The sequence below is a fragment of the Melopsittacus undulatus genome, chromosome Z, assembly GCF_012275295.1.
Source record: "Melopsittacus undulatus isolate bMelUnd1 chromosome Z, bMelUnd1.mat.Z, whole genome shotgun sequence".
In the NCBI taxonomy this organism is placed as follows: Eukaryota; Metazoa; Chordata; class Aves; order Psittaciformes; family Psittaculidae; genus Melopsittacus; species Melopsittacus undulatus.
In genome coordinates, this window is record NC_047557.1 from 101,281,832 (window position 1) to 101,294,695 (window position 12,864).

General features: G+C 57.9%; 2 protein-coding genes across 2 annotated transcripts; one reads left to right on the forward strand and one right to left on the reverse strand.

Moving 5' to 3' along the window:
• The first annotated feature begins 1,380 nt into the window (after positions 1-1,380).
• Positions 1,381-6,042, forward strand: CDT1 (chromatin licensing and DNA replication factor 1). Its single transcript, XM_034072894.1, has 10 exons — positions 1,381-1,868; positions 2,235-2,360; positions 2,439-2,653; positions 3,217-3,411; positions 3,508-3,647; positions 3,917-4,020; positions 4,256-4,444; positions 4,824-4,958; positions 5,075-5,276; positions 5,409-6,042. The coding sequence occupies exons 1-10, from the start codon at positions 1,557-1,559 to the stop codon at positions 5,570-5,572; spliced, it is 1,782 nt and encodes a 593-aa protein (XP_033928785.1). The 5' UTR covers positions 1,381-1,556; the 3' UTR covers positions 5,573-6,042.
• Positions 6,043-8,557: 2,515 nt separating this feature from the next.
• Positions 8,558-12,401, reverse strand: APRT (adenine phosphoribosyltransferase). The gene is made up of 5 exons (XM_034072887.1): positions 12,215-12,401; positions 11,620-11,723; positions 10,655-10,788; positions 9,651-9,729; positions 8,558-9,532 (listed from the first exon to the last, which is right to left on the reverse strand). The coding sequence occupies exons 1-5, from the start codon at positions 12,292-12,294 to the stop codon at positions 9,390-9,392; spliced, it is 540 nt and encodes a 179-aa protein (XP_033928778.1). The 5' UTR covers positions 12,295-12,401; the 3' UTR covers positions 8,558-9,389.
• Between the last annotated feature and the right edge of the window lie 463 nt (positions 12,402-12,864).

Here is a 12,864-nt window from a genome sequence, read left to right on the forward strand (position 1 = left end):
TGCAGCCGGGATACGGGATGGGGAGCTGGGATGTGGTGCCCTGGAGCACCCCACTGTGTCCCCCCAGTGCATAGCCATGCACCCATGGGTGCTGGAGGGAGGGGAGCTGGGTGCCAGCACCGGCCCCTACCAGGAAGCATCAGCCCATGGAATTCTCTGCATTCTTTGGCTTTCCCTGTTTGTTTCTGAGCACTGAATAACCTGGATCCCAGCCTGGACCTGCTTCCCACCTGGGTGAGCTCCGCTCCCATCCTCGGCTTCCTATGGAATGCTCAGGGCTCTTTCCCCCTTCCCATTGGTGCCAAAGCTGCATCCATGCGGACACCAGTGCCCATCAGCCCCCCCAGCCATAGGCAGGTTGGGCCTGAGGACCCCCAAACACACACATCCAGGTGAGTGTTGCTCACAGCCCCTTATGGGAGCAGGAATGGGGTGTGAGTGCCCAAACCACCCCCAGCATCCTCACAGCAGGGATGTGACCCCTCTGCCAACCGCATTGATCCTCATTGCCCAGATCCATAGGGATTTACTCCTGTAAATTAAACCATTGTCAATGCTGAGCCATGGAGCTCGGCATCAACCTCACATCCATGGGACCCGGGCATAGGAATTACCCCTGCAGCCCCCCTATCCACAGTGCACCCCAAAGGGTGGTACCCGGCCCCATGCACTGCAGTGGGGTGGGGATGGAGGCTGTGCCAGTCAATAGGCACCAGGAACAGGACCCCAGAGCCCTGCCTTGTGCACCGGATCCGGCCCAGCTCCACTTTGCTGGCCTGGCTCAGGCTTTAAGGGAAATGAGAACCAAGCAGCCCTGTAAGTGCTGTGGGCACGGCCTGAGTGCACCGGGAGGCGTTTTATGGCCGAGCAAAGCTTCCCTATGTCCGGGCAGTGCCATTAGCACACGGCTGTGCTATGGGGCAGGGGGATGATGGGGCCGTGGGGAGCCCCACAGCCCCTGCTCCCACTGCTGCCCTGGAACCATGGGCTGAAGGAAGGGGCCTCAAGGGGTGCCACGACCACCCCAGTGAGATCCACCCCACAACCACCCCACAGTCGTACTGGGGAGAGCAGGTTCAGGGGTGACCAGCGGCCATGGGGCTGCCCCACACCAGCACCCATGGGGCTGCCCCACACCAACACCACCTCAGACACCCTTTGCTCTGGTTCTGCCCCACTCCCCATAACCAAGGCCTCCCCAGTTCACATCCATGTAGGGCCGGGGCACAGGGGACACTACCGGGACCCCAAGACCGGACACTCCCCCCTGAGCTCCTTGACCCCCCATAGGCAGCAGCGCCATAAAGAGACGCGGCGCCTTTAAGACCCGTGTGGCGCCAATTTCTCCCCACGTGACCGCGGTGGGCGGAGCTACGGGCGCGCGGGTTCCCGCCAAGGAGCGGAGGTTTTGGCGCGGCCGCGGCTCCACGTGAGGGGACGGCGCTGGGACCGGATCCACACCAGTACCGGTAGCGTTACCGGTACCAGCATCGTTACCGGTACCAGCACCATTACCGGTACCAGCACCGGTATCATTACCGGTACCCGCAGCCATCATGGCCCAGCTCCGCCTCACCGACTTCTTCACCCGCACCAAAGCGGCCTCCTCAGTCCCGGTCAAGCGCAGCCGGCTCAAGGACCCCATTACCGGAGCCCCGGAGCCCCATACGGAGCAGTACGGGGATGGGGCCGTGCTCCCCCCCTCACCGCACACCCCGGCCCGCGGACGGACCCCGGCCCTGCGGGGCCTGGCGGGCAGGAAGCGGAGCCGCAGGGAGATGGAAGCGGAGCCGGAGCACGGGGGGTCCTGCGGGAGAGCGGTGAGGAAGAGGCTGGAGCTGCACCGGGATGCGGAACCCATGGCGCAGGTGGGGAGCGGCGGGGGTCGGGATGGGGATGGGAGTGGGGATGGGAATGGGGATGGGGATGGGAATGGGGATGGGGATGGGGATGGGGAGGGGATGGGGATGGGAATGCAGATGGTGATGTGGTCTGGGAATGGGGATGGGGGATGTGAAACCCGGGCAGCATCTCTGGAGCGGCCCCCCCCCCATCCTAATACAGCCGCCCCCCCCCCAGTGCGGGACCCCCATTCTGATGGAGACATCCCCAGGTTGCTCCCTGCCCCTAGTGCACCCCCCTATATTGCCCCCGTTTACCCCCATAGGGACACCATTGATGGGCTCTCTGTGTGCTCCCTAAGCAGCCTCTAACGCTCCTTTGTTCCCTTACAGACCCTCAGCCCCCCGTCTGCTCGTCCCCTGTGTCCGCCTGCACAGGACCTGGCACCAGAGCCCCCTGCCAGCACCAACTGCTCCCCCAGCCATGGGCAGGATGGGGCAACCGGGCGCCTGCAGCGGGTACGAGCCCAGTCCCTGCTGTCCTCTATGCCCCTTGCCCGGTGTGAACCCACATTGAGCGCATCCATCCCCATACAGGAGGACATATCCAGGCTGCAGAGCCGCCTGCACAGGATGAAGGAGCTGCCGCTGGGATCCATCCCTGCAGGGACCAGCACCGAGCTCCGGAGCCGGATGGAGCGGGTCCGGCAGCTGGAGCTGCGGGTCCGGCAGAGGAGAGCAGGCAGTGGGGCCACATCCGGAACGGAGCCACATAGGGACACTGAGGATGCGGGTCCTGTGGCTGAGGCTGGGTGAGGAGCTGCAGTGGGGATGGAGACACCAATGGGAGGGGATCGAGGGGTGGTTGGGGCTGTGGCAGCCCCATAGGGGGTTTGTGGGGGTCTTCCCACCCCATTGGGGGGTGGTTGGGGCTGGGGAAGCCCCACAGGGGGGTTGTGGGGGTCTTTCCACCCCATTGAGGGGTGGTTGGGGCTGTGGCAGCCCCATAGGGGTTTGTGGGGGTCTTCCCACCCCGTTGAGGGGTGGTTGGGGCTGTGGCAGCACTGAACTGGTCCTGTTGTATGCAGAGGGCTTTTCTGAGCATGGCCTGAGACACTGTGACTGTGCCATGAGCACTGGGGTATTGACACCCTCAGGATGGGTGACATGACCCAGGTTGCTCAGAGCAGGGATATGAGATGGGTCTCCCCTATCTAGGCTGAGCCTGCAGCTCTCAGGCTGTGAGTTCAGCCCTGTCAGCAGTGGGACCTCATCCTCTCCTGTCTCTGTCCCCATCTGCACCCTCGGGGCTGTATTCACCATACCCAGTGCCTGTTGTGTGCATGGGACCCTGACCCCTCTCCTCTCCCATCAGCAAGAAGACCCCTGCATACCAGCGGTTCCATACCCTTGCTGAGGATGTACCCCCGGGGCTCTCACTGCCCTACAAGTACCGGGTGCTGGCAGAGATGTTCCGCAGTGTGGACACCATTGCAGGGATGCTCTTCAACCGCTCCGAGACCATCACCTTCTCCAAGGTCAAACAGGGTGTGCAGGACATGATGCGCAAGTAAGTGGGCAGCCTGTTTCAGGTCCCAGTTAAAGCTATTGGGGCCAATGCCCTGTTTCAGCCTTTGGGGTTCCTGACCTATGGGTGCTGTTACAGGCAGTTTGAGGAGCGGCACTTGGGGCAGATCAAGACGGTGTATCCCACCTCCTACAAGCTGCGCCAGGAGAAGAACATCCCCTCTTTTGGCATGAAGAGGTCTGACTATCAGCTCACACTGGAACCGGTGCTGGAGGAAGGTTTGTATGGCTGTGGGGGAACCCTGAGAGCTGGAATGTGCTTGGGCCAGGTTGGGATCTGTGGATCTCCAGGGATGCTCTTTGCTCTGCTATATCTGATGCATATGGGCCTGAAGAAAACACTTTGGGGACAAGTGGGATGGTGACAGAGCAGGGATTTTGGCACCATTGAGCTCCATAGAGTGCTCTGATCATGTCCTTCCTGAGGTTTGGGGTCTGGTGTGGTGTCACCAATGTGCTGGGAGTGATGCTCATGTCTCTCTGTACAGAGGAGAAGGTGAATGGGCGCCTGCACTTATCAGCATCACGGCTGCTGCAGCGCAGGAAGGAATTCAACCGCAACCTGATGAACATTGTCAAGCAGCACCACAAGGTGAGGTCCCATACACCCCACACCCTCTGCCTGTGGGGCCTGGGGTTGCCTTGGTAACTAGGGTGGAAGGAGCAGGGTGAAGGATGGATGCTGTTGTCAGGAAGGGGGATGGCAGCTGGGATCTGTCCTGGCACTGAGTTCCTCCAAGCTATGTTCTTGCTGGGAGCAGGAGGCAATGTCCATCTCCCCATACCTGACCTACATGTGCCATGACACAGCTCTCACCCCTCTCCAGGCATTCCTGGCTGCTCTCAGCCCACCAATGGTGGTGCCAGAGGAGAAGCTGATGCGGTGGCATCCTCGGTTCAATGTGGATAAGGTACCAGACATCATCCCTGCGGAGCTGCCACGGCCACCGCAGGAGGACAGGCTCACCACGGCCCAGGAGGTGCTGAACAGGGCTCAGGGGATGCTGAGCCCCAAGGTGAGTCAGGAACAGGGTTTGGATGTGTCTGGACCTCACACCAGTCATTCCTTTGGGAAGGTGTTAATGGATAGGGGATGGGGAGGATCATTCCTGAGCAGCAAGACTGGGAGCACTATAAGATGCAGGCAGGTGGGAACCTAAACCTGTTAGTTAGGATGAGGTTTAGGACTGGCTTTGGGCTGGAGGAGCTCTCAGTACTGACTGGGGCTGGGATAGGAGCTGGAGCATCCTGATCCATACCCAGCACAGGCAGGGATGGGTCGGGAGCGCTGGGCTACAGTGTCAGTGGGGGTGTTGGAGGGGAAACTTCTCCTTCCTGCAGCACAATCGGTTCCCAGCTGTAACCCAAACCCTCCTCCCTCTTCCACATGAGCAGATGGAAAAAGCTCTTGCCAACCTGGCCTTAAGAACGGCTGAAGCTGGAGCAGGGGAACCGGTGGTTTCCAAAGCACCAGTCCCTGCCAGCACCTCCAGTGCTCTCAAAGGGGTGTCCCAGGACCTGCTCGAGAGGGTGAGTAATTCAGCCCTGGCCCTAATGCTGGTGTTATGGGGAACCTGCCCGTGTCTCACCCCATATCTCACCCCATGTCTCACCCCATATCTCACCCCATATCCTCCCATCCCAAGATCCGTGCGAAGGAGGCACAGAAGCTGCATGCACTGATGACCCGGGATGCGCAGCAGGAGCGCCGGATCGGGATGCTGCAGCGCCTGCCTTCCATGGCCCGTATCCTGCGCAACATCTTCGTGGCCGAGAAGAAGCAGGCGCTGACCATGGATGTGGCTTGTGCCCGTATGGCTGATAGCTACGAGGAGCAGATGGCTGCGGGTAGGGGAAGATGAGGGGTGATGGTGCATGGGGAAGGGGATGGTGTGTGCATGGGGAAGGGGATGGTGTGTGCATGGGGAATGGGCTATGGAATGGAGCTCTGACCACAGCGGCTGCTGCTTCTCTTTGCAGGGGACATGGAGAAACACCTGCGGCTGTTGGCAGAGCTGCTGCCCCACTGGGTGGGCATCCACACCATCAGGACGGACACCTACATCAAACTGGACAAAGGGCAGGACCTCAGGATCATCACCGAGAGCCTCACCAAGGCGGCGAAGGAGGCAGAAACCCTCTGAGCCCCACAAGGGTTGAGGCTTACCCTGTGCAATGTCCTCTCAATGTAGCAGATCCCAATGGGATCCAATGTGGGCTCATCCTCAGGGATGTCTGAGAACAAAGCGCCTTAATTCCTCTGCCAGGGTCCATGAGGACTGTAGCTCTAACCCTCAAGCTGAAGGGGGACAGTCCTGCAGCCTGGGTGACGATGCAAGTGGTGGAGAGGAGCTGTAGTAACCTCATCTCTGTTGTATTACCCTGAAGGTTTGATACAGGTTTCTTCCATTAACGGGGCTCTGTTGGGGTGGAGACAGGGTTGAGAGGGTGACGAGTCAGGAAAGGAGTGAGAGAAGAAGTCACAAATGGATGTTTTTGGAGCTCTGGGCCTTGTTCTGTTTTAAAACTCATCCCCAGCACTCGCTGGAAACAACTACAGGAGTTGTCAAAACACATTTGTATTAAATGTTTTAAATAGAGCTGACTTGCGTTAACCCAGCTCCATGAGTTCCCTTGTCTGCATTAGCACCGTGGCTCTCCAAGGCAATTGGCACCGGTTGGGAAGGGCTTGGGTCAGCATCCAGCTCCTGGAGAAACAGTGACTGGAAAATGTGAGCGTGGGTTTGCAGGGAGCTGAATGCAGCTTTTGTGCATGGGCAGCACAAGCAGCTCCCTATGGGGCAGGAGCAGGGGCAGGGGTGGGTGCAAGGGGGATCCCAAAGGAAAGCCCAGGCCACTCGGCTGGAGTGGGATGGGAAAGGGACAAAGAGGGTGCTGATGGCTGCAGTGATGCTGGCCTGGCTCAGAGCCTGGGTCGGGTCAGTGCTTGCAGTGTGTAGGGGTGGGAGCTGCCACGTCAGGAGCACCTCACTGCATCCGGAGCAGGACTGCATTGGGTTTAGTGTGGGGTTGGCATGGGATGGTGACTGATTGTCCCTTGGTCCTCCCAATGGGGACCATGCTGGACCAGGGGAGCATTCCCACATGGTTTGGAGGCTGGCAGCATCAGGCATCCCCTATAGAGCTGGCTGAGGGAGCAGGCAGACCCTCCAGGACCCTTCTTGTCCCACAGGCCAGCTGGCTGGTGCTGCTGGCAGGAGATACCCCTGTTTCCATGGAGGATATAAGCTTATCCCATAGACTGGAGTGATGTGATGCTGGGCTGTTGGCCATGCTGCATGGACCCCACTGATGCTGGGCTGTTGGCTGTGCTGCATGGACCCCACTGATGCTGGGCTGTTGGCTGTACTGCATGGACCCCACTGATGCTGGGCTGTTGGCTGTGCTGCATGGACCCCACTGATGCTGGGCTGTTGGCCATGCTGCATGGACCCCACTGATGTTGGGCTGTTGGCCATGCTGCATGGACCCCACTGATGCTGGGCTGTTGGCCGTGCTGCATGGACCCCACTGATGCTGGGCTGTTGGCCGTGCTGCATGGACCCCACTGATGCTGGGCTGTTGGCTGTGCTGAATGGACCCCACTGATGCTGGGCTGTTGGCTGTGCTGCATGGACCCCACTGATGCTGGGCTGTTGGCTGTGCTGCATGGACCCCACTGATGCTGGGCTGTTGGCCATACTGCATGGACCCCACTGATGCTGGGCTGTTGGCCATACTGCATGGACCCCACTGATGCTGGGCTGTTGGCCGTGCTGCATGGACCCCACTGATGCTGGGCTGTTGGCTGTGCTGCATGGACCCCACTGGTGCTGGGCTGTTGGCCGTGCTGCATGGACCCCACTGATGCTGGGCTGTTGGCTGTGCTGAATGGACCCCACTGATGCTGGGCTGTTGGCTGTGCTGCATGGACCCCACTGATGCTGGGCTGTTGGCTGTGCTGAACAGACCCCACTGATGCTGGGCTGTTGGCTGTGCTGCATGGACCCCACTGATGCTGGGCTGTTGGCTGTGCTGCATGGACCCCACTGATGCTGGGCTGTTGGCTGTGCTGCATGGACCCCACTGATGCTGGGCTGTTGGCCATGCTGAATGGACCCCACTGATGCTGGGCTGTTGGCTGTACTGCATGGACCCCACTGACGCTGGGCTGTTGGCTGTGCTGCATGGACCCCACTGATGCTGGGCTGTTGGCTGTGCTGAATGGACCCCACTGATGCTGGGCTGTTGGCTGTACTGCATGGACCCCACTGACGCTGGGCTGTTGGCTGTGCTGCATGGACCCCACTGCAGTGGGGAGCCGGGTCCAGCAGCCTGGCAGTCACACGCCTGCCCCATAGGGAGCTCACAGAGAGCTCCTGTTCTGCTGCTTGGGATTGAACCCTCCCTCCTGCCTGGCAGCCACCCTACACAGCCCCATAGAGCACATTACATCAAACTGCTCACAGCCTGCCCAATGCAAAGCACCATCCCCACATTCCCTGATGTCACTTCTTGGCCCTGCTCACAGCCCTGGCACTGGCATGGCTTACACAGGGCTCGCTCCCATTGCATGCAGCTGCTTTCCACGGCTCTTTGGGGTGGATTTTTCCCTTCTCCAGCTCGCAGCAGGGACCCTGTCCTCATGCCAAGTATGTGTGTGTGAGGTGCTGCCTCCCTTGGCTCCCTGCAGGGGCTGGCTGTGAAACCAGTGCCCTGGGGTAGGTTTGCTCCTAGGGGAATGGTGTTTCTCAGCATAAACTGAACAGCCCTGAAGTGGCTTTTCAGGAAACGCTGATATAAATAACTGTAATAACCCTTGCGAGTGTATGGGCAGGGTGTGCAGCATCCCTGTGCGCTGCAGGGCAAGGTGACATGGGATGCAGGGGCTTGGGTTGTGCTCCCACCAGCACTGGGCACTTCCATTGCAGCCCACAAGGACCAACCTGGGTTGTGTTAGAGCAGAGTGAAGGTAACTGCAGTGCTGAGTCCTGGCTAGTGAGGCCTTCCCAATGATGTGGGGTGGCAAAAGGGAGCTCACATCATAGCCTTGCTCTCCATTAGCAGCCTGGATTTGGACAAGACACTCAACAAGGGTAACCAATGGGTTCAGATACTGCAAGAACAGCTCTGAGACAGTCTAGAAAAGAATAAAAAGTGTTTATTTTACAAGTGAGTTCAGTCCCTGCTGGGACAGGGACACAGTCCCTGGTGTTTCCAGGCATGTGGAAGTGTTGGGATACTGAGTTTTAGTGACCGAACTGCACCATACAAGGAGGAGCATCTCCAAACCCCATGTCACCCATTACACAACCTGAGTGAGAGCTGGAGCTCATGTGTAATCTAACATGTTTTCTTTCTTCCCTGTGCCCAAAACACCCTGACACCAAAACATCCCAACAAGAACAGGCTCCAAACTGGCATTGTCCTGTCAACATCCTGGTGTCCTAAGAATGCAGCACAACAGGGATTTGCATAAGTTCCAGTATATGGGGAATTTCTGCCAACCAAAAGGTACCAGCCCTGGCTGGAGCTGCAGGCTTTGGTACGTGATGGACACAAGGGAGGTGAAGAGCCCTGAGCTTGTGCATGATCCACATCCTCACTGCCTATAACCCAGCTCTGGGATACTTCTCATGATGCAAACTGCTCCTAGGTTTGCAGATCCACTAAGGACTGATGGAAGACAGACGGCTTCTATCTCCATCTCTATCCCCTAGAACAGTCAGACTGATCCTTGTCCCATGAGGATGAACCCCATAAAGGATCCTTACACTCAACACACCTTAATCTGTGCCTTGGAAAATCAATAGGATTTGTGGTTATATAGCAGCTGGCCAGGATGAAAATCATAGGTTTCCCCCCCCAAACCCCTTTATGACATCAAGAGTCCCTGAATAAGACCCTAAACTTGAGCACAGCTCTGAGTGTGCATCCCCTAAGGAGCAGGGATGCTCCTCCTCAGTCATACTGCAGCAGAGAGTAGAAAGGGACAGACTTGAGCTTCTCTGACCCTTTGAGGAGCTTTAACTCTATGATCACCATGCACTCCAGCACCTCAGCCTTCAGCCTCTTCACCAGCTCACAGGCTGCACACATGGTACCTGCACAGCACAGAGGGAAGAGCACAAACATCACTGATGGAGCAACACCAAGGTAGGCTTCAAGCCCCACAGCTGCTCCCAATGCAGATGCATGTGGGTCACACATGCCCCATCTCACCTCCAGTCGCAAGCAGGTCATCTACAATAACCACTTTCTGTCCTGCTTCCACAGCATCGCTCTGGATTTCCAGTTCAGCCTGCAGGGTGGAAAGAGCAGATTCATTTTAGCCTTGCCTGACAGGGAAACCCTTCACACACTGCTAACACATAGTGGAATGCAGACACGTCTTCAGCAACATCAGCCTTAGCACTCAGCACCTAAAACCCCAAAAACACATACTCCAGCTACAGGGGAGTGCCATGGAAATATACAGCAGGTTAAGTGATTGCTGGGCCAACCCTCTGGCACGTCAAGAGCCTGAACATTCATCAAGTGAGTTATGGTCCCATCAGGAAACCTTATCCCAGAGCAGTTCTCCAGTGGGGAAAACCTGTAATGCACTGGGCTGGAGAGCTGTGCTTTGACAGCACCACCAAACAGGATCCAAACCATCACAGGCACGTCCTGTGTCAGATGAAGTTGTCCCACGCAGGGGTTGGCCCAACCAATCCTCATAAATAATGGTTGGGTTTGGTGTTTCTGCTGCTGGTCCCTGGTGCTGTTAGTTACCAGTGGTAGTGTGTTATTAGGATTAAACCTCTGCTCCTGAACTGGGGATGCTGCAGTGTTACGAGGGGAGCACTCGGTTCTGAAGCCATGCAATGAAGGCATTTAGTTTACAGCACTTACTGGAAGAGTGGGAAACACACTCCATGTTCATGCCCCTGAATTCAAGCCAAAGAAAGTAATTTAGCACCAAATCTTAGCACAAACCACCCCAAAAATCACAGCAGGGTTCACGGACACAAACCTTGTGTCTATGGCTCTGATGGAGCTGCCATAATGGAGCTCAGTGAGGCTCAGTGCTGCTCCTGAGGCTTGTGCCATGCCTGTAAGCACCAGCAGTGGCTGTGACACCCAGCCTGAGCATCCCCTGCTGGGTTTATCACCCCATCCCTTCACTGACACCCCCAGCCCTGCATGAACCAGCCTGGAAACCCTCTTCTCCCCCCAGGCATTACCTTGCCATACTCGAGGGCATAGGAGATGGACTCGGTTGGACCAGGAAGTTTCCCCTTCTTCCTTATCAGCACGAAGCCAATTCCCAGTCTTTGAGCCAGAGGAGGACCTATAAGGAAGCCACGGGAGTCCAAACCTATGGGGAACAGAGCAGCACAAGTACTCAGACCAGAGGCACTGAACTGGGGCTGTCTTTGCCTGATAACCCAGGTTTAACTCAGGAGGGCCTCAACAAGCTCTTAGTCACTTATTTCTGTGGCTGAAAACACAACACATGCTCCTCCACTCCAGTGCTCACCCAGATGTGCTGCTGATGGGCTCCAGGGCACCAAACCTACCCCCCCAGCAGCCTATTTTGCCTCCCTTCAGCTCTTCTTCTTGGAGATAAGCCCAGTGAAGCCCCAGTATCAGTTCAGCCACACAACCAGGGACTTTGTGCTGCAGGGGGACAGGTTTTCCTTATCACAAGGCACTTGGATGAGGTTTGCTCTATACTCCTTGAACTTTGTGCTATCACCAACCCAAGCTCTGCCTTCCCAAGCACTTTCATTCTCGGCTGTGTTCATAGGTGTGCTGCAATGTGTTATCACCACTGAGGCTGTTGCTGTTGGCCCCAGAAGGCCCCCTGAGAAGGAAAACACGCTGTAGCAGGGTCTGCCTGATGGGAGGACTATGTGAGAGCTCACAGGCATGGCTGCCTTCCTGCACTTCCTCCTCCCTTGTAATGATGAAAGCAATGGGTTACGAAATTGGCCCTGAAGTGTCATCAGATGGCGCCTGACACATCCAAACCCGGTACCTCGGGAAACTACAGCATTCAGTTAGGGTATAACCTGGTGATTATAGTGCCCAAGGGCTGCAGTATTTGCTGCCTCGGTAGCAAAGGGATCACTGCTCTCTCTCCCCCTGGACATCCTGATCCCACAGTGCTCTGTGCTGGCCTCAGAGAGGTTTCTTTACCACTCACCAGCAATGAAGTCGATTTTGGGGTGAGATACCCTCAAATGATCCTCCAGAAGATCAATCAGAGTCCTGAATGCCTCGGGATCCTTCAGCAGAGGGCTGATATCACTGCAAGGAGAGGGAGAGCTGTTAGCTACAGTCAGGGGCTGGGGTGGCCGCAGGCTGAGTGCCTGTGCTGGGGGGATGTGCATCCTGCATCCTTGTGTCCCTGGAGTGGGCAAAGGGAGGGATGGGCAGTGCGCCTGTGGCTTGGGTCCAGCTCCATCCCCATTCCCCATCCCCACTCCCATCCCCATCCCTATCCCCGGCTCCATCCCTATTCCCATTCCCCACCCCTATCCCCGGCTCCATCCCCATTCCCCATCCCCGGCTCCATCCCTATTCCCATCCCCATCCCCGGCTCCATCCCTATTCCCACCCCTATCTCCGGCTCCATCCCCATCCCTATCTCCGGCTCCATCCCTATTCCGATCCCCATTCCCCATCCCCATTCCCCATCCCCATTCCCATCCCCACTCCCATCCCCGGCTCTATCCCCATCCCCATCCCTATTCCCACCCCTATCCCCATCCCCATCCCGGTCCCCATCCCGCTCGCACCGGAAGAGCACTCCGGGCACCGGGAAGTCAGGGAATGGCCGCACTCGGTCCCGCAGCCTCCGCAGCCTCTCCTCGCTCATGGCGGCTCCGCTCTGCGCAGCTCCTCATGGCGCAGGGCCCGGCGGGCGGGGCTGAGCGGACCTCATCCTGCTCCGGTGCGGAGCGGTGCGGCCCTGGGACCGAGGCATGGGAACGGGCACACGGGGCACTGTGCGTGGAGAGGGGTACCCGGGCACATGGTGCGTGGTGCCCGTTAGACGGGGGCACGGAGATCTGGTGTCCTGGTGTCCTGCTATACTGGAGCAGGGAGCTCTGCTATCTTGGTGTCCCATTACCCTGCAACACGGAGCTCTGGTTTCCTGATGTCCCATCACCCTGGAGCACGGAGCTCTGCTATCCCAATGTCCTGCTGTCCTGGAGCAGGGAGCTCTGTTACCCTGGTGTCCCATTACCCTGGAGCAGGGAGCTCTGCTATCCCAGTGTCCCGTTACCCCTCAGCATGGAGCTCTGCTATCCTGGTGTCCCGTTACCCTGGAGCAGGGAGCTCTGCTATCCTCTTACCCTGGAGCACAGAGCTCTGCTATCCTGGTGTCCTGCCATTCTGGAGCAGGGAGCTCTGCTATCCCAGTGTCCCGTTACCCCTCAGCATG

Bases quoted from the DNA above. Each gene is read 5' to 3' on its own strand.
- CDT1 (XM_034072894.1), top strand. From the start codon at position 1,557: ATGGCCCAGCTCCGCCTCACCGACTTCTTCACCCGCACCAAAGCGGCC. The intron at 1,869-2,234 runs GTGGGGAGCGGC...GTTCCCTTACAG, and splicing joins ATGCGGAACCCATGGCGCAG to ACCCTCAGCCCCCCGTCTGC. The intron at 3,648-3,916 runs GTTTGTATGGCT...CTCTCTGTACAG, and splicing joins GGAACCGGTGCTGGAGGAAG to AGGAGAAGGTGAATGGGCGC.
- APRT (XM_034072887.1), bottom strand. From the start codon at position 12,294: ATGAGCGAGGAGAGGCTGCGGAGGCTGCGGGACCGAGTGCGGCCATTC. The intron at 11,724-12,214 runs GTGCGAGCGGGA...CTCTCCTTGCAG, and splicing joins GTGCCCGGAGTGCTCTTCCG to TGATATCAGCCCTCTGCTGA. The intron at 9,730-10,654 runs GTAATGCCTGGG...TCCACCCTGCAG, and splicing joins ATGCCCTCGAGTATGGCAAG to GCTGAACTGGAAATCCAGAG.